This window comes from Podarcis vaucheri (assembly GCF_965113315.1).
Source record: "Podarcis vaucheri genome assembly, chromosome: 8".
In the NCBI taxonomy this organism is placed as follows: Eukaryota; Metazoa; Chordata; class Lepidosauria; order Squamata; family Lacertidae; genus Podarcis; species Podarcis vaucheri.
This window is the reverse complement of record NC_138766.1, coordinates 45,407,225-45,433,325: the sequence shown is the minus strand read 5'-3', so window position 1 is coordinate 45,433,325 and position 26,101 is coordinate 45,407,225. Positions and strand designations below refer to the sequence as shown.

Below are 26,101 nucleotides of genomic sequence, written 5' to 3'. Positions count from 1 at the left end.
AGGGCGCTGCCTCCCTCCGTGTGACTCGGGGCGTCTCTGGCTCGCAGCTTCTCGCTCGTCATCCGGGTGGCCGCGGCACAGACCGACTGGAGCCCCGCTTCTCCTCCTCCGGCCGGGACAAGACGTAGCGGGCGAGGGCAGCCGGGCCTTGGGCCGGGCCCTGACTGAAGCAGCGGGCGGTGGGCAGCGGGGCTCGCGAGCCGCATGAGTGGATGGAGCCGGGCTCTGGGCTGCAGCGGCGGGGGCCGGGGCTCGGCGGCGGAGGCGGGCTGGGCTCGGCCGGCGGCTCCCCTGCGCTCTCGGGGCCTCAGGGCCGCCGCAGGAAGCAGCCGCCGCGCCCGGCCGACTTCAAGCTGCAGGTGATCATCATCGGCTCGCGGGGCGTCGGCAAGACCAGCCTGATGGAGCGCTTCACGGACGACACTTTCTGCGAGGCCTGCAAGTCCACCGTAGGTACGGTGAGGCCCGTCGGCGGGGCTGGGGGGGGGCGAGGGCGAGGAGAAGGGGACTTCCAGGGGGAAGCGGGGGCGTCGTGGGGAGGGTGGAGTGGGGCGTTACAAATCTTATTTTGAAAATTAGGGTTGCTTTCTAAGCCTGGGGCTTGGGTTCCTTAACCCACCCCATTTCCTCACCCCGTTGGTTGTGAAGACGCCTCTTAAAACACCTGGGCCCCATCCATAACTTTGCGGTCCGTGTGAAATCCGTGTTTCCTTCGAAACTGCAAGCAGCCCCGTAGTAAGGTTGGGCTGGGAAATACAATGCTGCTATTGTTTGTTCAGGTGAAGCTCTCTCTCTCTGTTATCCTTTAGGGATGAAATGCTCTCTCCTTTCCTCTCAGGGCGGGGAGTGAATAGTCTTTTCCTGCCCTTTACTGGGATGACAAAGATAAACTTGTATTATTAAAACTACCTCCAGTTAGATTTGCCTGAGAAGGGGTACACTAATTTAGTGTACCTGTGTGTAGAGACTCAGGCACTGGGCACATTCTACTTGCGTTGTCGGAGTAAAGAGCCAGTTATCTTGCTAGAATGCTAAAGTGATGAGGGAGGAAAAAGTATCCCATCATCAGATTAATTTATTGCTAGTGGCTTCTCAGTTTGGGGAGTGCTTAATTATTAGAAAAGGTTTATCTGTTTTCACTCATGACATTGCTGTTTTGTTGATCTGATGTTAGAGTCTTTGTTTAGTACCCAGGATCTGCCCCTGACCCAGGGTGACAGGGGAGACACTTCCATTTGTGATGAAAGTAACTCTGATTATACAGTGTTACCTCATCTCTCTAACACCTTCTTAGTGGTGGTAAACAAAAGCTAAATATATGACAGTAATAGCAAGACAGTCTCCTTCAGTGGTAACTGCATTGCTATTAGTTCACAAACAATCCTTCAGTTAGTTAGCTCAACTACCTTTTATGGAAACTCTTGATAGTTATTATTTCACAGAATTGGCCCCAGTGTGAACACACCTATAAACTAGTGCAGTGTTTCCCAAAGTGTAGTATCCCCGGGGGCAGCAGTCAGGGATGATAGGAATGGTAGTCCCAACAAACATCTAGGAACCCAAGGCTGAGAGAGGCTGCTGTACACAGTACTGAGCTAGATAGAGAAATGGCCTAACCTTGTATAAGGCAGCTTCCTGGTCTACACTAACAAGCAGTGACTCTCCAGGGTTTCGGACAACAGACATTCCTAGCACTATCTGGATATATCGGGGATTAAACTTGGGACCTCCTGTGTGAAAAGCAAATGTTTTACTATTGAACTTGAGCTGTTCTCCTTGTGGAACATAAAATATCTAATATGCTATAGCTGGACATCTAACAGTTACAAAGGAACAACTTAAAAGTAGTTTCTTGGCTGTTAAGATGGCTGGTACAATCTTTATTAAATCATCTGCAAGGCTACTTAAATCCACCTGCATCCTTTATTAAGATTTATTGACCTACAGTGCTACAATCTTACAGCAGTTAAATCTCCTTGATTAGTGAGGCTATTCATTGTGTGAATGCTAATAGCAGGGAAGGGAACCTATGTCCCTAACTTTTGCTGGACTCCAGCTCCTATCAGTCCCAGCCAGCATAGCCAGCAAGAGCTTCAGGGCCACAAGTTCCCCAGCCCTGGTTTATAGGGTTGTCCAGTGCCTTGAGTTCTAAAGAACCCCTGGTATTCTACTAAACTTATGACATTAATTGGTATTCTCCTTATCATTGTGGTGTAATGTTTTAATAGGGATAAGCAGAGCTTTAAGTTCATTTTCCAGCTCCTGCATGTTCTGTGCATATTACATTAAAGTTAACGTATGGCACTCTGGTTCTAAAATTCCTTTATGGGAGTTTTCTCTGTTCATGTTGTCAACCAAAGGAATATCTCTGTTTAATATAGGATTTGTTTGTAATTTAAACAACATTTAATTGCAATAAGATGTTGTAATTACTGTTTACTTACTATTCAGTTCTATGTATATTTACTCCTTAGTAAGCCCTATTAGGTTCAATGGGAGTAATTTCTAGGTGAATACAGGATTGTAGTCTTGGTTACATATAATAGTAACTTACTAGCCACAACATGTGTGCTAATTTTAGAAACTGGAAGCAAGGATTGCAGAAGTCACTGCATGGTGACTGATAATCACAGAACAGGACATGGGACTTCTGGTTTGGGCTGTTAACCCAATTGTTTCTTAAAGCAAAAATGTGTAAGATATCCCCCAGAATCTGGAGTACAGCAATCACTCATTTCCCCTGTGCTCCTTGCTGGTATAAACCATGTTTCTGTAAATTTCTTATCGGATACACGTACATGGGTGTGTATTGTGGGATAAACCAGTGTAGGTGTTCTCCAAAGCAGCCATAACATGTAGAGAATTTAGAAAACATTTATAATGATTTTACAGAAACTCTGAAAGTACAACATATACTTAAAAACAGGGATAACTACCACTATATCTTAATTTTACGACATTTCTGAGTCACCTTACCACAACACTGAAAATGGCTTATAGACAAAAATTACACTTGTTCTGCTGGCTTTTTTCCATTTCCATTTCAATCAACTAAAAATAGCAAGTGGCTCACAAAAAAGCTAGCCAAACATTTATCTGAAACAAAAATAACTTATAAAGAAGAGCGCCTCCTAACATCTTCAGGTGAAGCATTCCCTCTTCCTTGAAGTTCTGGGTGAGGTCAAAGACTATGCAGCAATTTTAATAACTAAGAAATTAGCTGTTTACCAAGTCAGAACCCAGGGCCACACTGACTCTTGACAATTATTTCTGATAAGGGTTCATGTTCAAAATCTAGGTTGTATAGAAAAGAAACATACAATTGTTTCTGAATAAGCAGGCAACCAATTCTTTAAGGCACCTTGCTTTAAGTGTATTATATACATATTGCACCATGGAAAGGACTGAACAGCCTTTATTCAAAATGGAGCCATCTGTGAGATTTAATAAAATGAAAAATGAACTAATGGGTAGAGCTAAGTTTAGTAGATGAGTGTTCGTTTGGTAATGAGAGAGATCAGCTGTCAAGCTGTAAACAGCTGAAATAGGATCGGAAGAGTCAAAACAAGTAGGCGTTTTTGATGTCATTTTAAGATTGAAACTTTACTTCTGACTCTGGACTATAAGCTTTTGCTCTGTGTTATATTTGAGATTGTGGGTGTGTTTGAGTTGTGAAAAATATAAGAGAGAAAGTTAAAAAGTTAGAGGATTTGAAATATTTCTCTTTTCTCTCTCCTTTCCCTACCACTTCCCAATTGACTAGCTTGGGACATAAAATTTAATGAACCCCCCCCCCAAATGATATCAGTTTTAAATAACCTAATTTTCAAATGTAATTTCTAAAATAAAAATGTTATGCAGAAGTAAATTTATTGTTTATTTATTAAATTTCTATACCACCCTTTATCTGAGGGTCACATGGTGGTTTACAGTATAAAAACGGAAAGTCATTGTGCTACGTGCAATGAAATGTGTATAATGGAAGCTAATATACCTATATACATACTTCACCAATGTCAGTGGCGTAGCAACCCCCTCCCGACGACCGGGGCGGAACTTTTTTAAATATTCCTTTAAGTAGAGGTTGGACAAGTTTAACTTCTCTAGCTATATCCCCACACTCGGTAACAAGGCTGAAGCAAACAGAACTATTAAGATGCAATAACTGATGGGGATCCTTTTTTAAAAAAATAGAACTTCTGGTGGTTCCTAGAAAATAATTGAATAATTAAAAAAAAACAACCCAACCTTTCCCCTTGTTGAAAATATTTTTGGTGGTAGCATACTAGATAAGTTCATGTGGAGTGCTTATAAGAAATATCTGTTCATTGTCTCCCCCTTGCCTCTTTAAGTGGTACAAGTCCACCTTCTTATGTTACTTAAATATGAACAGGTACTAAATTAAACTAAATCATACCTGTGTTGCTTTTACTGCTTATTCCTCCTTTTTTGTTTACTGTATTTTATTTATAGGTGTTGATTTTAAAATCAAAACAGTAGAGCTAAGAGGAAAGAAAATTAGATTACAAATCTGGTAAGTAAAAATAACAACCAAAACCAGCAGAATGTTTTAAAGTTTTGTGTTCTAGCATGGTTTTAATATGCTTGTCTAATATGATTAACTGTTATAAGACGACTTAGCTTTAATATACCTACTGCTCCTTTCCCTTTCCCTCACACAGCTATAGCAATAGCTATCAAATTCATAAGGTAATCTTTTTGGGGTGGAATCAAGTGATGTACCCTACAACTTTTATTTAAGCATCTTAATGTTGTTGTTCAGTTGATAAGGCTCCCAGAGCAGCTTATATAAGGTCAATGAGAAGAAGACAGTCTATTTTAATATTTTCAGTATGCATTTCCAACAAGAATCACCAGTGCGTTTTTGGCTGTTTCATTAAATAATTTCCTATACTTTTTATTAGCTTCACATACACCAATTTTTGTCTATCGGCATGTCAAATCATTATACAATCTTAAAACTGGCATGTTACTTTAAAAGTGCTTAGGGCTGGGGAAGTCCATGGTATTTGGAGATCGTGGTGCTTAAATACTTGATCCAGACATCACCAAAATTGAAATGAGGAAAATTAGGCTTTCTCTAAAGACCATTAGTGATACTAATGAAAAATATATTTATGAAAACAGGGTTATATATTGCTTTAAGATCCAATGAATGAGGGATAATTGTTCAGATGTAGTTTCTGTGCTGTTCATTCATGCTATAAAAGTATACATAGTAGGGTGCTGCAAATTGCTGTTGTGATAAAATAAACCACCTATGCTTAACAGTCCTAATCCTGTAAGATAGCTAATGGCTTTATCCTAGTGTATTAATAATACTTCATGCATTAAAGATAACTTACTAGATTTGCTAATAACTTGTAGTAGAAAAACTAGACTGTGGCTGTTCAGATGGCAACACTGATCTAATCTGATAGTATTTAACTCTTGCATAGATGCAGTAAATTCAGTTTACTAACTCCTCTTGGCAGGTCACCATCAGCTCTGTTTGTCGCACCATGTGTTTGTCTTGCTTCCATCTGAGTTATTTGCTGTTGCATCTTTCGTATCATCTGTTACCTAATACTTGAAAGTTACTGGCATGACTTCATTCCTCATCTGTGTCCCCATCTGGAATCCTATGGCCACAGAATGGTATTTGAGCCAGCATGATGTTTAGCCAGGGCCTACTGAAGCCAATACGAGGTAATGTAGTATTTCAATGTGCCAATATCTTTGGGTGTGAAAATAATCATTACTGCAACCTTCTTAGATTCAGTGTTTTTTTAAAAAAAAATTAAAATCCTGAAAAGACATCTGAAATTCTGCCCTAAGTAAAATAAGATCATCCTATTTATTTCAATGAGTGTTCTTCACATGTAACTATATACTTAGATGCCTAACAGGACCCAGTTGTTCTGACATTGATTATTCTCCATAAATTGAGATTAATTTAAAAAAAAAACTGTCAAAAGGATGTTACTTAACAGATTATGACTCCATGGAGATTGTGATGCATCAAAGATTTCCTACATTTTAAGTAAGCAAAAATATTTATTAAAGATGTTATTCCTACCAAGGAGTACTTTGTGCACTCTTATGCACACAGAGCTTTTGCACACTATATTTGTTGAAGAAAGCAAATGAACACAGGTTGAACGTCTGTGCAATGGTCTGCTGCATCCAGTGGAATGAATGGGGAAACTCTTAGAATCAGAGTGTTTCACACCTATATAAATATATTGAATTGGTTATTTGTAAGATTTTTTGAGTCAAGATAAATCTAGAGTTCAATTCCTGATGAAAGGTTAAAGGAGTTGGGCATGTTTAGCCCAAAGAAGAGATTGCTGAGAAGTGACATGTTAGCCTTCTTCAAATATTTGAAGAGCTGTTACATAGATGATGGAGAAGAATTATTTTCTGTTGCTCCAGGGGGAGGACCCTAGGACTTGAACCAGTTAGTTCAGATTAGGAGAAATGGATTTTTTTTCAAATATTAGGAAGTACTTGCTGACAATACAAACAGTTTGACAGTGAAACAGGCTGCCTTGGAAGATAGCAAACTCTGCTTTCTTAGACTTTTTCAACAGAGGCTAAATACCCACATTTCTGGGGTGCTATGGTAGTGAATTTCCTGCCTCAGTAGGGGAATGACTTTTCAAATCCCTTTCAGATGTAAAATTCCTATAAATTACATTATTGACAATTAAAATGTTGCTTTATTGGCTACTATACAAATGTAGCATAACGTTTATTCATTTTACTCTAATTTTAATTTTTGTTTGATCTCAGCATCTTTCATCAACAAACATTTGCCACTATAATAATCTCATTGTCTTCATCGCCCCCCCCAAACCCCAGGGAGTCATTGACCTATTTTAAATTAGTTGTTAGCATTTCCTAGCTTTTCTACGAACTTAAATCAGCTGATGGGATCATGCAGAAGCTTTAAAAGAATCCATGCTGCCATGCTTATGTTCTCGTTGCTATAAAAACAAACGTGGCACTTCTACATCTTGAATATTTCTCAAATTGTTTCAGTTTTGATTAACTAATTGAACACTACTTGAAAAAATGAACTTGTATTTTTCTCTTCAGCATTTGGGAAATTCACAAATGTTGAATATAAGGTCCACTTCAAAGATGACCTTTCCCCATGCCATTGGAACTTATATAGGAAATGTTGTGGAAAGTATATGTAGTATGAATTGTTGTGTGCAAGTTTGCTTTTGTGCATGCATTATCCATGTAGGAAAATAATCCATTTGAAGTGGCCCTGTGTCTATAGCTGGATGTCAAAAGTTTGGTGTTTCCTTTCCTGTTTCCCTTTGTCATAAAATACTGATGCCACAAAGTCTAGAGTTAAAGTGTGTGTTCAAGTGTTTTCATTTACATTTTAAGCATGCCCACATATTTTTAAAGCTTTTTGTGAGATAGTCATTTCCCATGTCATTCCTTCAGGGTATATCTAGGAGTTAGATGTTCTTTGCTAAGTGTACATCAAGACAATGTGTCATTTACATTGGGAATGGTAGTGTTGGCATGCATGTTTCCCATGTTGACATCCTACATTCATGTTTTTCCTTCAATTTGAAGTGCTCAAGTGGAGTTCAGTGATTATTCCTTTTTGTACATGCAAATTGTGAAATATATATGAAAGTTTTAAGTGAAAAAATATTTCCAAAGATAAGTCTAAAATAAGAGTGGTTGCCCTCTGAAAAGGTGCTCTTGAAGTTGCACAATCCTCCAGAACAGGGCTCAGTGTATACAAAGAATGAATAATCTCCATACTTAGGAACTGAACTTAAGGGTTGGTTTGCTTTGTCACCTTGTTAGAAGATTGGGTCTTGAGGAGGAGAAGACTTAGTAGCATATAACAGCCTCCTTCTTCCCATGTTCCTTATTGTGATGCGGACTAGGAAAGTGTTACCGTGCAATTTTTAGACTCGCTGTGTTTGCAAGTCGAAGTGATACTTGGCATACAATACAAGCAAAGTGTCCATGAAACTTTACTGGTAGCCCAATGACCACACTAGACAAAACAGTAAACATGTGAATGCATTTAACAAGTCTATTTTTAAACTTGGGGTTGTGGGTTCAAGCACCATGTTGGGCAAAGATTCCTGCATTGCCAGGAATCTATTATTCTGCTGACAGGGTTCATTAGGTGAATCCTGCCCACAGTGTTGCTGAGCTTTGGCTGTAAGGAGATATATTTGGCACAAGGGGGGAAGCCTTCAGCACTTTGAACCCCTCTTAGGATGTGGAGAATAAATCAATTGTTATAGGCATGTCATGCCCATCTTGAAAGTTTTCTGAAGCTGCAGTAGCAAAATTATTTCCCAGATATGCTGAGAAGAAGGAACCAAGGAAAGGCAGTGTTAAGTGTGGAAGCTGTACCAACCCTGGCTTATGTCATTCCATCACTCTGGCCCCACTTGGCCTTTCTATTTTATTTTTTTATGTTACGTCCAGGTATAAGAGCCCACCTATATATTATCTATCACCTGTAGGATCCCTGCCACAGAAATCTAAGATACAGAAACTGTGATATTAAGTGGTGTATAAACTATTAAAACAAATTCATTAAAAAATAGCCTGCTTTCCTTATCCCTTTTAGAACCAAATAATTCCTTTGGTCATATTTTACATACCTCTATACACGCATGCACACACACACACACACACAGAGAGCTGGATTTAGGCATGGGATGAACAGACCAACAGACATATTTAAAGAGCAAACATATATATACTAATTTACTTTTTAATAATATAATAGGATTATTTGCCACTTTAATATAAAATAGAGCTTTTATGTGCTTTGAAGTGCTTATTAACTTGCCTTAATTATCTTACTTAATCTAAATAAATATGCAGTTGCCTTTAATGTTCACCTAAAGTCTTCCCTCTGGTCAAGAGTCTCTTTACCCCCCCCCCCAAGATACCTTACAGGCTTAACTGAGGACTTTATCCAGGGCCAGGGCCTTGCTACTTTTAGGCAGCCTCCTACGAATGGACAATGTGGCTTCAGCTACTCTGGAGGAGTGATGCCGGAGTATGTCTCTTTCTTTTCCCTAAGACCTTCTCAGCTTTAGCCTTCAGCTCTGTGTCTTGGTTTCTTCTTAAATGGCCATGTGATGCCATAAGGATCTCCCAAGTTTCAGCACAGCTCTGGCTGCTTCCTCTGGCAGGGCAGATATTGCTCAGCACCATCCTCTCTTCATACTTGCTTTCAATCTCTTCTGAGTCTCTTCCTCAGTCCCTCTCAAAACGGTGCTGTGCTTGCCCTTCCATTCTGTTCTGTCCTGTCAGAAACTGCTAATCAGTTACAAGTCTCTGCATCTCGTTGAACCAGTGTGTTCAATTGGAATATCTTCTAAATGACCTACCACAGCTTGACTTTCTAAATTTTAATGACCCTTATAAAAGCTGAGTTCTGCTAGTTGTCATAACAGAAAACCTCACAAGACACATCATCACCTCTTTAGTACCAGCCTAGCTATTTCTTGGCAGGCTGCCATCTGAGATTCACGCCCCCCCAATCTCCTGAGCTCCAGTTAGAAGTTGCCAGCTTTTTCTCCTCATTCTGTTTGCTTACAAACTGAACAGTTTTTTAACAGAACATTCTTATATTTAAAATTCTCCACACTATGTTAATTTCTTCTCACTGTACCTCTGAGCCCTTTGTACTCAAAGCTACATCACATTGACCCTCTCCATATCAGTTCATTCCAGTCATTCTCTGGTTCTGAGTGTGACAGAAATGGAAATGTTGTTGCATGAAAAAAATGAAGAACTGTCTGTTAAATATAAGCTTTTGCTAAGAAAGAATAGTATTTGCTTTTTGCCTAGTGCACTTTTTTCAGTTTGTGACCATCAGGTACTCTTAGAACTTCAAAGAACCAGAAAACATACTTAAGAATGCAGAAAGGAAACTTGTCACACGTAGGGCTGAAGATTGAATATGCACTTATCCCAAGTGCATTTTGAAAAGTGCCTTACAGTGCATTTTTTTCTGAGGTTAGCAAGATTGGGTCTGTAAATCATTTAGATTATACTTTACATATGAGAAACCATGTACTCCATACAGTTGTGTGTTTACCTGTAACATTGCAAGCACTGATTTTAAAGTTGCTCAGACAGAGAGAGACAATGCTATGGTGTCTATTAGTGTTTTTAATTTAATGCATAGAGAGCAAATACAACATTGTTCTGTTATTACTGACAAACTTGAAAAAAGATGCAAGGTTTCTTTCTTTTAAATGAAGATCTGGCATAACTGCATTTGTTTAAATAAAGAACTTTAGGAGCAACTTTAATTCTTTCCTCTTAGTGTCAGTGACTAGGATTGCACGTCATGTTAAACCAAACCATGCTTAGTGTGAATGTGTGCCATCTGCCAGAGAGGAGATCCCAGCTGCTTTGCTCCTTCCTGATTGTTTTGCTTTTGTACTGAGCCAGTTTGGCTTAGCATGTGATCCAAATCCAGGCTCATGGTTTGGCTCTCTCAGACAAGCTCCCAGCCATAAACCATAGGACAAATCTTGGTTACAGCCTGGGGTTAGTCTGGAGAGATCCTAGCAATAAGTCTGGATTCGGACAACATGCTAAGCTAATCTATGCAGCAGAACAACTGGGGATCTCTTCTCTAGGAACCTGTTCATTTATGTTAAACCATGGTTTGTCTTCGTGTGACATACAAACCAGACCAATGCCGCTGCGGTAGACTTATCATTAATTTGTACATTGTAGCATTGCAGGCAGAAGGGCTATGGAGTCTTTTTCAGCTAGCTGCTTCTGACAAACTTAAAATTGTGTGGTGAACAGAAAGGCAGTTATTATTTCTTTCTCTGCATATTGTTGATAATCAAATTTTTCTGTTCCCTAGGCAGTCTGTTGTACTACTTTTATATAAATAAACTTTTAGAAGCTCATCCCTAATAATAATAATGAAAACATTTCAAAAATTTTGAGCAGTGTTTGAATTATAAACCCATGAACCCAGTGAGACTTAATTGTGAAAAAATGTTTGGGATTGAGGTACAGTGGAACAGAAACATTTATTAGAATCATAGAATCTTAGAGTTGGAAGGGAGACAAGGGTCATCTGGTCCAACCCCCTGCAATGCAGAAATCTCAGCTAAAGAGGTGGCCATCCAACCTCTGCTTAAATACTTCCAAGGAAGGAGAGTCCACCACCTCATGTGGGAGTCCGTTCCACTGTTGAACCGCTCTTACTGTTAGAAAGTTTTTCCCCAAATGTTTAGTCAGCATCTTCTTTCTTGTAACTTGAAGCCATTGACTCAAGTCCTACTTTCAAGAGCAGGAGAAAACAAGCATGCTCCCTCTTCCATGTGGCAGCTCTTAAGATATTTGAAGATGGCTATCATATCTCCTCTCAATCTCCTCTTCTCCAGGCTAAACATACCCAGCTCCTTCAAGCGATCCTCATAGCTTAGTTTCCAGACTCTTTGCTGCCTTCCTCTGCAGATGTTCTAGCTTGTCAACAACCTTCTTAAATTCAATGCATCTTTCTTCTTAATCATTGGTCTTATGAGCAAATGCAGCTGGTATGGTTGCTTCACTACCTTACACTGCCAAATGAAGGGATGTGGAAGTGATGTCACACTGGCTAATTTGCCCAGCTGGGAGAACCCTTTCTTTCTCCCCTCTCAGATGAGACAACTTGCCCCCACCATCAGAACTAAGAGAGTTTTACTCATCTTATGTTCCTGTAATGTTTAATATCTTTTAACACAGCAATGTGTTTTATAAATAATGATTTAGGATCACATACTGTTGAAATTACTATGTTGTATGTGACTTGTCTGGCAGGCTCACAGTAAGTGTGGCTGTAGGATGTTGGGGTCTTGTCTTGGAAACTTAGTTTTGCCATACAGTGGTACCTCGGGTTAAGTACTTAATTCGTTCCGGAAGTCCGTTCTTAACATGAAACTGTTCTTAACCCGAAGCACCACTTTAACTAATGGGGCCTCCTGCTGCCGCCACGCCACCAGAGCACGATTTCTGTTCTCATCCTGAAGCAATGTTCTTAACCCAAGGTACTATTTATGGGTTAGTGGAGTCTGTAACCTGAAACATATGTAACCTGAAGTGTATGTAACCCAAGGTACCACTGTATATTTATGAGCAGTCTTGACAGACATCATGGATATATCCATGTGCATTGGGTTTAGTTTTTAAGACAAACAGTAAATGGCAGTAAATGACTTGATCCTGTCCCAGTGATCATTACATTGTCCACATTCATGCATCATAGTAAACCATAGTTAATGGCTTACCACGAACACACAGGTAGCTCCCACTTTGCTCCTTCTCTAACACAAGTAGGAACAACAAAACAGAATCTATGGCTTAGCTTTCTGTCCAACATACGGATTGTGGTTTGTTGCACTCCATACAAGCCATGATGTTTAGCCAAGGTTTGTTCTTGTCTTATCTATCACAGTTTGTTTGAGCAAAGCAAGCCATGATCCTCTGTTTGGGGAATCATTAAGTATGGTTTACTTTGACATGTGAACAGAGCCATTGCATGCATGAATTATTTCACCCTTACAGTTGAATATACTTGCTAAAACTGTATGTGGTAAAAGTGGAAGCCCTGATAACTCTTTGCATGTTTCATTTGGAGTTCTTTAATCCTACCAAGAGCTATTTTTCTTCCTTGTGAGTTCATCTACTTTTCTTAGACAAAACCTCATAAAACTGGTGGTGGTTCTTATTTGTTTGGTGGAGTAAGATATAGATTCAGTATATGGACTTCCTTATTTGCAATGTCGGAGTTTGTAATTGCAGTTTGTGAAGTTATAAAATTGTTGTACCAATATTTGCTCCTACTGCTTCTCAGGGACACAGCAGGTCAGGAAAGATTCAACAGCATTACCTCAGCTTATTACAGAAGTGCCAAGGGTATTATATTGGTGTATGATATCACGAAGAAGGAGACATTTGATGATTTGCCAAAATGGATGAAAATGATTGACAAGGTAAGCTTCAATCTCTCAAAATAAGCAGTAGTGGTTTTGAAACTTACAGTAATAAAGTCAAATTGCATGGTGGCAGTACACTCCAAAGAATTCATTATTGTAGATCTATGGCCACTTTTCTAAACTCATGAGTGTTGGTTAATTGCAGTGTGGAGGCAGCTTTGTGGTCTCTTATTCATTGCGTCACCACATAGCTCATCAAGCCACCTCTGTGTTTCTGTGTGCTTTAGAGCTCTAGACCTAAACACCAACTGGTAGCACAAAACTGAAAATGTTAGCAGTGGGTGTGAGAGAGGGGGTGGCTTCTTGAACAAGGGTTACCACTAAATCAGCAGCTGTCTTTTCTGCCTAATAATATATGAGAATTGAAACAAAAATGTTTGCCTCAACTGTGCATTTGCCGTATAGGGTACTATATACACCTTTATGACCTGGCCTTTTGACACTTGAGGTTTATATTTTTAGCACCCACCCTATTGTTGTGACTAAATTGTTGTCAACTGTGTTTTATTTTATTTTAAATTGCTGTGACTGACCCTGAGACTTTATGGTGAATCCTGCCAAATTTTTGAGTTGAAATTGCTGTATTCAGATACTAGAAACAATGTAAACCATTATGGTCACAGTGCAACATAAGGATTATATTCATTTCTATCATTATTCAGCAGTAATTCAGTGTTTGTTACAGGAGGTTGCACAGTCCAACAGTTCTCAAATAATCAAGAAGTTACTAAATTGTACTGGTAGAGTAAAGCCTAAGCTAAGGGGGAAATGATCAAGACTGCCTTAACAAGTAGCTTAACAGCCTAGAACTGTTATGAATGTATTGACTGAAGAACTTCATTTTGACCAATGTGAAATTTAAAATCAAAAGGCCTAAGCTAGTGGAAACATGCCATTTTATGCTTTGGTGTTTCTTCTTTCCACCCCCACCCCCCAGTATGCCTCAGAAGATGCTGAGCTACTACTGGTTGGAAATAAGTTAGACTGTGAAGTGGACAGAGAGATCAGTCGGCAACAGGGAGAAAAAGTAGGTGAAGGTGAAACAAAATTAACACACATTGATGAAAATAGAAAATTGCTTCTGTGGAAGTGTGAACGGTGCAGAACCTTAACATTACATACATTTTGATCTTAATTTTAATGTTGGGTAACTTCATGCCTTGGAACTGTTTTACTATAATCTTAATTCATTTTCTTTAAAAGTTCAGAAGCACCACCCCCTCTCCTGACTTTTTGGGGATTACAGTGAGGAGGAAAGCATGGGAAAAATGCCTTCTGTTAACTTCTTTTTCTTTAAACTGGTTTATCTTCCTATTTATCATAAGATCCAAGTCAGAATATTTAAATTAATTCTCAAACTTATTTTGCATTTGTTCGTTGTTGTTTAATTTCATCCTAATGTACTAGTAAATAAACTGGATCATTTAAATTATTATGGAACTAAATATACTTTTGATCAAATGAAATTTCCTTGAGCCAGACTAAAAATGTCATGATTTCTTAATTTTTCCCATCAGTTTGCACAGCAGATAACTGGGATGCGGTTTTGTGAAGCTAGTGCCAAGGATAATTTTAATGTGGATGAAATATTTCTGAAGCTGGTTGATGACATTCTAAAAAAGGTAAAATGCTTCCATACTGTAAGTTAATGGGACTTAAAATGTTGACTGTTTAAAGTACTGTGTTAATGTTTCTTTGAATAAATTATGTTTCTAGAGTGCACCTTTTGGGCTATTTGCCACAACCAGTTTTTCAGCAGAGTACTTTGCATTTCTTTCATACGTATGATACTTAATACTCCTTTAAATGGGAATTGGTATCAGTGTAACAGCTCCAGTAATTCTTCTTGCTTCAATGAGGGAATGAGGTTGTATAGTTTGATTTTAGCTTGGTGGGCTGTTTTGTTTCGTTGCTGTGAAGCCAGGAGTAAAAGACAGAATTTCATGCTACTGACCAATAAGCTCACCAAAATGTAGCAGGCACAATCCAGATAAAATCTGATGCTTTTAAGTTCCATCAGTAATGATAGTTTGTTAATAGGAAAAGTTGATACTTGATTTAGCAGAGCTATATGTGTTAAAAATGAATGATGGAGCTTTATGGGTATTATTTGCCCTATTAAAGTAATTAACGATGAATATTATGCCAGGATCTGAATTTAGGTCACGTAATTCAGATTAGGTGGCAATGCTTATATTTCTAGGCTATACCATTGGACTGTGTTAGACTCTATAACATTCTGTGCAGGACATTGCTTACAACAGGATTTTTTCCCCATTTTAAGATGCCTTTGGATATTATAAGAAACGAATTGTCCAACAGTATCCTGTCCCTACAACCAGAGCCAGAAATTCCACCAGAACTGCCGCCTCCAAGACCTCATGTCCGTTGTTGCTGACCGGCTGCTTCATCCAGTGTTCAAATGATAAGTGGGAGGAGGGAAAGGTGGGGGGGGCAGGAAGCACCTGTCTGACTCTGCACTTACAATCATGTGGCAGTTCCTTGTTGCACTTTGATTCAGAGTCAGAGCTATACACTAATTTGTAAATATGCAAGCCTGGGTAGGATTCAGCTGTAGCTGGTTAAGTATTGCCCTTCCCACAAGTGGTTTTTCACTCCTCTTTCCCAGTGCTATAAATATTGTACATTTGGCTGGGAAACGCAGCACTCCCAAACCTAGGATGTAAGAAATTAAATCCATACTTCACTTATTCTGAACATAAATGTTGTAATGGTCCCTTGATATAAACAGAATCTCTCCTAGTATATGGTGCTTCGCTAGCTTTTTCTAAGATAATTTTTAAATTTTTGACTTTCTAAAGCATTCTTAAAAGGCAGTGTTTCCCACTTACAAATTCAAAATAAAAGTGTTTACTGTAGCATTTTAAAATGACTGACAGCACAATCCTGTATATGATTGCTCAGAAGTGAGACCCACTGTGTTTAAGAGGGCTCACTCCCAGGTAAGTATGCCTAGGATTGTAGCCAGAGAATGAAATTTGCCAAGTAGTGGTGCTATACACAAACCATTCATTTCAATGGGGCTTGTATATGTGGTTCTATGCAAGCATCATTGAAATGAATGGATCGTATAGCAGCAGGATTCAGTGCATTGAGCCCCGAACACACAATTGACATTTCTGGCAATTCTTTATTATTTATTATTTTTAATGCTAGGTCATTTTTGTGTTTGTATGTGTGTGCACGCGGAGGCACTATATTCTGTGCAGTTTATAAAGAATGAATTGCCAACTTGCACAGTTAGTTTCCTCAAATATAAATTAGCTAGCAATCGGGTTCTGTAAGATACAAAAAACAGAGATATATTTGAAACCTAAAATAGATATATATATAAGGCATTGCTGCTGTCCTAGACACATTCTTTTTTAAAATCATTTTTAGGACAAGACATTTCCTGTCTCATATATATGTATTTGTCTGAACAAATTGGGGAGACATCTTTGTTACAATATACTCTTTTCTAATAAGTGAGCTTATTCCCATCAAATATGCTGTACTAAAGGATTTTTTTTAGTCTGAATCAGTTTGTGAACCATATCTTTCTGGTATATCTTTTATTAAAACTGCACTGTATAGTTTAGCTGTGGTAAACCAGTAGCTACATATTGGAATAACTTGATGTGTCCTAAATGTTGTTGTGGTATTGAAAAGCATTGTCGTTCTAAACTAATGATGTGCCAATAAAATTTTGTATTTATGAATGACAATGGAACTGCATCTCTTATTAGAATGCCAAAAATCAAATGTTGGCCAAAAAGGACCATTTTAGGAGAAATTTTTTTAAGTGACTTTCTAGTTTATAAAAACAGGACTGGATGTGTTGACTTTTAGCTTAATCCTAAGCATGTTTATTAGAAAGCAAAAGTTGCTTCCAGTAAATGATTAGGACTGTAGCCCCAGTCAAACGTGCATCCTACATTGCCAGTAAGACTTGCTTATTGAAAGTGTCTCAGCAGGCTGTAGCAAAACTAGTGATGACTCATGGAACATAAAATAAGAGTTACTGGCTCTCAAACTCCAAATTGCCTCCTCTTTATTTTTCAGTGCCTAAGCCTCTGTTCTACAGTGGTGCCCCGCAAGACGAATGCCTCGCAAGACGAAAGGGTTTTCCGTTTTTTGATGTGCTTCGCAAGACGAATTTCCCTATGGGCTTGCTTCGCAAGACGAAAACGTCTTGCGAGTCTTGCGATTTTTTTCGCTCCCCCCCTTTTTCTAAGCCGCTAAGCCGCTAATAGCCTTTTAGCTGCTAAGCCTTTAATAGCCGCTAATAGCGCTAAGCCGCTAATAGGGTTGCTTCGCAAGATGAAGAGACTTGCGGAACGGATTATTTTCGTCTTGCGAGGCACCACTGTATATACTAAGCAATTAGTCTGACCAGCAGTGTGTTCCACTGGCTTTCCTGGCATTTTGACCTCAGGTTTCAGGGAGGAACTAAGAATGTTAAATAATTGGTTGCAGTTAAATATATGATATTTCTACTGATCTTGGTATACCTCTTTGGATCATTTTAGTTTCAACTAATAAAAGATGCACAATTGAAATGTATACTTATTTCTGCTACCACAACGTGCCTATACAAATGTCATTCTTCTCAGACAAAATATCATAGAGTACTGACTAGGCGAAGTTTGCCATTTTTGTAGCACTGTAGGGCTTGTAATAATGCTGTGGGCAATAACAGTGGAAAGGAACCTATTGGACAGTAAGTTTAAACTTGACAAATATTTAGGTGATTTTCCTGTATTTAAAAGTCTGTTTTTTGCTTTCAGTTCTTGAATAAAAATGTAAGAAAACAAGTGTAGATAAATGCTTATATCTTATCAGGAACTTGTACATCCAAGCAAGGAGTTTGTTGATCTATTATTATTGGTTTTAGGTTACTTGAAATGACTTTGAAAGAACTTGAGGGGGGGATGACCTGATTTCCACTGAAGTTACATTTTCTCCTACTTATGTCAGTTTGTGTCTTCTGTCATAGTCATTATAAAAAGTGACTTATGTCCAAGCCTGATCACACAGCCCTTTGTTTATACATAGAAATTTCCCTATAGCTATAGATACTCAATGAATATTGCCATTTTCTCCAGTTTATGTTAATTTCCTGTCCTAAAGAGGAAAGGGATATCACCTCCCAAGTGACATAATAATACTAATAATGCATGTCTGCTTAGGAATAAGCCTAACTGAGTTTGATTGGATTTTCTCCTAGATAAGTACATATAAGATTGCAACTTATAGGACCTATATTTACAATAGCTGAAACAAAATCTTCAAAAACCAACCATAGCGATTCCAGTATGAAGAGAAATGCTTTCTTTCACAGTCATTCTTGCCCAGAATTAGACATAGTGTTACACTAGATTACTGTATACCAAAATGCATCTATTCCACATTCCAGAAACACTAGGAACACAAGATACTTACTAAGTAGTGGGCTATACAACTCCAAATAGAACTTTCTTTTATCCAAGTTGCATCCTACTAATATAATTGTTTGTATAGCAGTTTTTGTAAAAGCAGCCCAATCTTAAGTGTTCCTTGTCTAGCAAATTTCATTTGTGGTAGCTGAGTGCTTTCCCTTCCTTAACTAGGTGTTAATTGTACCTTGGAATAACCTAATTTGGCAGGAGAACTTCAATGTGGAAGGGATTGGCCACTGGGTTTGGTAGGGCACACATAATTATTACCTAATGTTATGTCTGAGGGAATTTAGGTGTGCCACCTACAGAAAGGAGGTGGAGCCTGCCATTTCAAGAGATTTATGTGATTGCTAGTAACTGGTCATGTGGGACAGTTATTATCAATAACAAACATAAAAATAGTTCCAGCACTTCAATTTCTTTTCTAAATTATTACCTATCTTTTCGCAAAATACATTGCTGTGAAATGCTTCAAAGTTTGTGTAAGATCTCCCAATGCTGCTACAGCTTAGTTTTGGCTGCTTCTCACAATATTGAACACACATGGAGGGAGGTAGCTTAATTTGTATACTAAGTTTGCTATTTCATTTCCAATACTTTTTGAGAATGCTAAAAATTAACCATGTATTGTGGCCTGCTGGATGTATGCAAACATTCTTGTTTCTGCAGTTCCAGGAAACGAAAGAGGCTTATCATACCTCTACATGGCTAAGTTCGGCATAGCGGGTACTCAGATGTGAGTCACTTGCAAAAAAACTCACGGTGTCTGGACATCTGACAAAAGAATGGCTATTCTCTGCTGGATTTTTTGTCACTTTGAAACCTGATATTTCTTAAATCAAAGCTGTAATCGTGAAATACGTAAAAGTGCTGAAAAGTTGGTAGTAGGTTATTAGATTCAGTTGCTATATATCATGATAAGGTTTTAGGAAAAGCCTTGGATATAATGTGCAGTAACAGGCAAGTGCCATTAGGTGTCACTGGTGTACTTCATATAAATATATATTCATCAGAAGTGAAATACAAGCTTTCCTAAACACATTTTGGCTTCTCCACAAGGGAGAGATGTTGGTTCAGAACACAGGCACATAAACACATACATTAAACTTTGTGGAAATATGCAATATATAGTATCTTCAATAAGAAAACAATACATAACAATATAGAATACCTTTTTAAAACCCTAAACCAGGGCAAAATAGCAAAGTTAAGTGTATGAAGCCAAGGTCAAAGTGAAGTGTTGTCTTCAGCTTGCCTGTCTTCCGTCACCCATGGTGAAAGCTGTACTTCTTTGAAGATGGAATGTCACTGGACTGGGAGGTAAGTAAGCAAAGTATAGCAGGATACTGGGACAGTTGCTCACTATGTCAGGAAACCTGTCCTTGGAGCCTGCCTGGAACAGACCAGACATGCCTCCCCTAAGCTATGCCTCCAGAGGTGCAATGATTTTCAAATATGTTCAGGCTTCGTCATTGATGGAGTTTCCAAAAGGCAAATTTCTACAAGGGCGTGGGGGAAGAGAAGTTATTTACATACAGGGAGCTGATTGGCCTTAAGAGGTTGTGAACAGAAGGGTGAACTTGAAGATATGTAGGACTCAAAACTGTTTAGGGTGTTATAGGTTGAAATTGGTGTTGTGGATTTTGCCTCAAAGGCACTGGAGGATATGATGCAGACACTGGAGTACTTGATTAATGTGTTCTTGGTGAAAAGCCATTATCAGTAGAGGACAATATTTGCCAACCATTCTGTGCCTGGAAGAAGCTCCAGAAGACACCACATTGCAGACATGATGGCTTCAGCAGCACTGGATTTAGTTCCCCCTCACAGAGCACTAAGCTGAGGGGGTGCAAAATTAAGAAGATCCATTCGGCACGCCAAATTTTGGCCTTGCTCAAGGCGCCGTATGATGAAAGATTACCAATGTCTGCCCCTGATACTACTACAACATGGTCCTTCATTTAAAAAAAAAAAGTGGGAGGAAGGGACTTGTCTATTTGGTACTTACTGTGGCAGCATCCTACTAATATAAACCAGAGACAGGAACTGGCAAAGGCCCAGCTTCAAGTAAAAGAAAGGAAAAAACCCTCAGAGAAGTCCTGAAATAGCAGAACAGGAAGCACTTTAGAAATTGCGATCGATAACTCTGACTGGAAAGCTCACTCTAACGATGAACCCACACCATTTGAGCTGGTTTGCTATATTTTAGCGTGGTCAACCATCTCTGAAATGGACTGCTATTTTTGGAAGATAAAAGTAGATAACATTTCAAGCATATTTGATTAGGAAAATCCTCTAAGAGCAGCATGTCCTCTGCTTCAGCTTCATGGTTGTCATAAAAATATTAATGCTGTGGTTTGTACATATGCACAGTTTAGCAGGTTGTGGCAAATTCTTTCCTAAGTTAAAAAAACCTATTCTTGGTGAAATATAAAGACATCCTGATCCATGACACACAGAACAAGAAAGAAAAGTCTAATAAAAGTAAGAAACTTGTAAAGCAGCAGAGAAATTACCTAAGTTTGTGTCAGCTTTGCAAGACTAAACAATTCTTTGTAAAAACAATCTATCACCAAATTTAACAAAGAGGGGAAATTCCTACTACTGCATTTGTCGGTGTGCAACTATAGGCATATATACTTGTGACCTTCAAGGGAGGAAACGATTCACTAGTTCCTATTGTTATCAGTTAGGGTTTAATGGGCATTAATTGCTTAAAAAAACGCTTTGCAGTTGAGTTCCATGCATGCTTATTTAAAAGTAAGCCCTGTTCAATGGGGCTAAGTAAGTGTGCCTAGGATTGCAGCCTGATTTATTTACTTATAAATATATTTATATACCAACTCATATAAAATATTAAGGCAGTGTACAACAGCACCTGGGATAGCTTATAATAATATAATATAATAATATAATATAATGGGATAGAGCATAAGACTCTTAATCTCTGGGTTCTGCTTTGAGCCCTATGTTGGGCAAAAGATTCCTGCATTGCAGGGAGTTGCACTAGATGACCCTTGAGGTCCCTTCCAACTCTTCTGTGAATCTATAGATTAAAACATGAAACACCATAGAAAGAATGCAAAATAATAATTAAAAGGACTATCTAGTCAAGGAAGTTTAAATAGCTACATAGGCCTCTCAGCATAAAAAAGTCTTCAATAGATAAAAATAGATAAAATGCTTGCAGAATCTGCTGGAAGAATATTTTAGCTGAAGCCACTTAGACCTCTGCAACACAGGTACAACTAATGTGTCCTCTTCATGATGTCAATGATTGAGCTAGGATATAAGGACTCAGGCAGTTAAGGTGTCCTGGGCCCAATTTTCTCTGGGCCTTGTATATTAATAAGAGAACCTTGAACCTATTCTGGATGCATATGGGCAGCCAGTGAAGATGTTTTAACAGAGGTATTACATACTGTCAGTCATTGGCCCCCAATCAGCAGTCCAGCTGCTGCAGACGCTGAACTGCAGTAATCCAGTCTCAAGGTTACCAATGCATTGATTACAGTGGCTAGGTTATTCTGATTCAGATACAGCTACAATACTTGCTTCCTTCAGAGAGAGTACAACTCCATCCAAAACAGGCACCAGTCTTATCTTCCAAACCAAGGAACTATCTACTCACAAAGCCTGTCTTCTCACATCTATTAAACAGTGCAAACATTTTAAAGCGAGAGATGATGGGTTTCACATTTGCTTTGAAGTTACGTTCTCAGGGCAGGCCCATAATAGTTTGCGGTTTGTGGTGAAGGACAAGACAGCAACCGCTCCCTTTCCATATACAGAAGTCAACCAGAGAGACAGTCAAATCTTACTTTAACACTGGTGAGAGGAATGTGTCCTCCATCACACCCGATGGCAGCAGGTTAGTTCAAAGGACAAAGAGCAGGTTGCACGACACACTAAGCTCTGTTCTCCAAACCCTTCTTACTGTTCCTGCTCTTCCAGAGCCAGAAGAGCCAACACTGTACATTGTATGTTTTAGAATTCATTCCATTTAATCCCAGATGTTTGATATCTGGTTAAGGCACTCTATACATTGTCAAGGATATTTTTTTCTTATATTCTAGATCTGAACCCTATCAATGAAAACAGGTTCTCAGTCCATTATCCAACCATCATTTTATTTGTATGCCACCTTTCCAAAGTTAAAACCATGCTCAATGTGGCTTCCAACATATTAAAAAACTTCACGACTACAGGCATAACAAAAGTACTCATAAATACTAAACAAAATGTCAAAAAGTACACAACCAAACTGAACAATTTCCACATAAATATTAAGGTCCAAAATAATTTTAAAAAAAAAACAACCTCCACTCTCAACAAAAACCACTAGAAAATACCCTAGCCCAATAATCTGTTCAGCAGCCTCAGTTTTTGTAGCTGGAGTCAGTCTCCCAGTCTCCCAAACCAGGTGGGAAATGTCCTGCAAGGCTGGGAGCAGGTTTTCCAGGACTCACAGCCAAGAAGGTCTCTGATAAGGTTCTGGGCTCTGATAACCTTTGTGGCAAATTGACTGTGTAGAACTTCACATTTGTTATGTAGAATAATGAAACAGAGAGACACCAGCCTCTTCTTGCTATTGTTTGGTCCCTTTAGCTCAGTATTGTCAGCAACTCTGCAGGATTTCCTAAGTGCTTGACCACTCATAATAGCATTGCTCTGCACATCCTCTGTACTATATCTGGCAAAATATTAAAATGAAAACATCTCTGTTTTGAAAATGTAGCAATTTAAACAGATTTGTGACAACATAAGCAATCATTACATACCACACCTTCAGTCATTGCATGTCACATTCTACAGCAGGATGCACTTACAAATGTAGTCCTACAGGCAAGTTGCATTGATATACATGTATTAGTTCCCTGCTAGCATGAATTTTGTGAGTGAGAAGAGCCTCACTCAGCTCTTGTGTAACAGAAAGGCATAAGTTCCAGTCAACAGCTCTAGTTTCTTCATGCAGTGTGACTCACAAAGACAGAGCACTGAATTATCTGGTGGAACTGATTATGTAGGACACTTTGTCTATTGTGTGCTATACAGGAAAGTAGGGGAAGCTCCATATTATAGAATCTAAAGCTGTTTAAAGACGAAGAGGAGGAGGGGGGTTTCTGAAAGGAGAAACTCAAGCTTAATGCTCACTTTTTAATGGTCTCTCACAAAATCACTGCTCACAAGCAGAAGGTGGAAAACGAATAACAAAAAATTCAGCCAGCAGAGGCACATTTAGATGGTTATTCCTTTAGCTGTTTCATGTTTGCTGTTTTAGGCACAATTTGAGCCCCTCTATCATGTACATTTTCTGCAAGTGCCAAATGCAAATTTGTAATGATATTTGCATCATTTCTCAAGATAACATTCTCCCTGCTGCCCACTTCTCTTACTAGATTTAACCAGACATCAGGGCAGGGGTGGGGGCATCCTTCCAACAATTATTTCATATTGCCAACATTCAGATCCAGGCTGAGAACCTGACCACAATCTTATGCCTTTAACTGTGCGTCCCAGGTCTGACAGCTGGGGCCTAATGCGGCAAGTGATTTGAGCCTGTGCATTTCTATGTCACCAACTGTCTATGCCTAGCATGCTGCATAGCATATGTAAGTAAATATTTGATGTGCTCCTCCACTCCCCTTCCCTATTTATTACTGCATGCCCATATTAAGAGCAGAGCTGGAAGACACAGCTGTAGTTAACCACAATGGTTTCATTAAATAAGGAAGGGGGGATGCCTGAGAAATCTGTTGATTTATTTTAAAAAAACTTTCCTGACTTGCTTGTTTCCACTAAGCAATGCTTTGACATAATTTTATATATCAACATATTATGTTATCATCAGTATATAATAGTGCTACAGTTTTACACAAACACAGTTGAACATCATGTCTCCAAATAACTTTCAAAGTATGTTTCTCAAACACATTAGCTGGTGTTTTCTTTATGAATTTTAAATAAATCCATTTGCATCATATGGAATAATGGATTTGACTGTATATATATATATTTGATTTAAAAAAAACACAGGACACATTATAATTTGAATAAAACGTGTGAACAATCTTAATTTAAAAGACTGTGTAGGGAAATGTTTAATGTTTTATTATGTTTTTTGTATATGCTGGAAGCCGCCCAGAGTGGCTGGGGCAAACCAGTCAGATGGGCGGGGTACAAATAATAAAATTATTATTATCAGTGCTTTTTTTCTGGGGGGACGCAGGGGTATGCATACCACTAAACATTTTGTGAATCTTTTTACTTTTGTCCATCTATTTATTTTTCCCAATTTGAACTATAAAATGGTGATTTTCTTGAGTCAAAATGAGAGTACCCCTAAACATTCTTTTTAGAAAAAAGCACTGATTATTATTATTTAACTGAGCCATTACCATGTGTATATGCATATTACGCAAAGAACAATGTTGTTCCATCTGTGAACAAAACAAGGAACAGTCAGGTAAGTTTATCTCCCCAAAAGGATTATTAGTCAAGTTTATACAAGACTGGAGTTCTGGCTGCTCCAAAACTGAACTGAACAGAAGTTAGGCTTCCTCAACTAAAGATACAGTACCAACACATAGCAAGCAAACCCACTGCAATAAATTATTTTCAGGGGGCAAACAAAGGAGTCCAAATTTGTTCCCTTAGGGATACTATGCTGGAGTGAGTCACTTATGGCCAATTCTTTTTTAAAAAAAAAAATATTTATCTTATGGCCAATTCTAAAGGAGCCAAGATTCACAGAAGCTGTGTGTGAGAAAAGACCATATACATTTCTGATTATTTTTTAGAATATTTTCTTGCAGGGCTTGTATATTACAGATATAGTTGTGGTGTCTGCACACGTCTGTAAATTGTGTTAAATTTCATAATAGTAATTTTTAAAATAGATATCTGAGAAATATTGTTCTCTCAAGGAAGATCTGAAGTGGGATACACTTCACATCTCAGCAAAACCAGGAAGAAATGTTTTCTGTGAGCAAGTGGCAGGTGGCAAGGAAAGGTGTTGCTACCAATTAGTAACTGTGCTAAAAATGAATAATTAAAGAGAGAAGCGGCTAACACCCTTTCATCTTTTTTTCTTTTTTCACATCATTGGGAATAACATCCCACCTACCTCATAATTTGCATGTGTAAGCTGGAGAAAATTTTCCAACTTAACCTTAAAATAAGTTTGAATAAATAGGTAGGTGTTATCAGTTGATCAGTGGCCAGACTATAGGCTGTTATTCGCTTTCCCATAATTATATGTTCATTTAAAGTTTACCACCATCTAGTAACTACAATTTCTTATGGGTTTCAATCCAGTCATCCACTGCCTGTGAGACTCATTTAACGCTCCTGAGAGACTAATTTAAGACTGCATGTATTTAGTTTTTACCAGAAGAGTAGAAGAAACACATTTTCTACAAGCTCCTAAAGGTTCTGCTCCTAAACATTTTCCTAAAGATCTGCAATAAATGAATAGGGATACTTTTGTTCTTGACTTAACGCTTGTAGTTTGTTTGGGGGGAACCAGCTATGAACACTGGTTTGTCTGCAACAAAATGCCAGCCTCTGGTTTATTTTCTACCCACTGCAATGAGGTCAGGAGGGAGAGCAGAATCTGGAATCTCCTCAAGGTTTTCCCTCTCC

The 26,101-nt window shown here is 38.5% G+C and overlaps 1 protein-coding gene and 1 long non-coding RNA gene across 2 annotated transcripts in view; one reads left to right on the top strand and one right to left on the bottom strand.

The window, feature by feature from the left end:
* LOC309539329 overlaps positions 1–26,101 on the bottom strand; it is a 205,127-nt gene that overhangs the window by 4,102 nt on the left and 174,924 nt on the right. The window lies entirely within an intron of this gene.
* RAB12 (RAB12, member RAS oncogene family) lies at positions 54–16,744 on the top strand. The gene is made up of 6 exons (XM_082235329.1): positions 54–453; positions 4,474–4,534; positions 12,875–13,013; positions 13,954–14,043; positions 14,534–14,638; positions 15,301–16,744. Exons 1-6 carry the CDS (start codon positions 213–215, stop codon positions 15,412–15,414), a joined length of 750 nt encoding a protein of 249 aa, XP_082091455.1. The 5' UTR covers positions 54–212; the 3' UTR covers positions 15,415–16,744.

What these genes read in the sequence shown, in the direction of transcription:
- RAB12 (XM_082235329.1), top strand. Translation starts at nt 213, where the DNA reads ATGGAGCCGGGCTCTGGGCTGCAGCGGCGGGGGCCGGGGCTCGGCGGC. An exon ending in AAAATTAGATTACAAATCTG is followed by an intron (nt 4,535 to 12,874) that starts GTAAGTAAAAAT and finishes ACTGCTTCTCAG; the next exon opens with GGACACAGCAGGTCAGGAAA. An exon ending in GGATGAAAATGATTGACAAG is followed by an intron (nt 13,014 to 13,953) that starts GTAAGCTTCAAT and finishes CCCACCCCCCAG; the next exon opens with TATGCCTCAGAAGATGCTGA.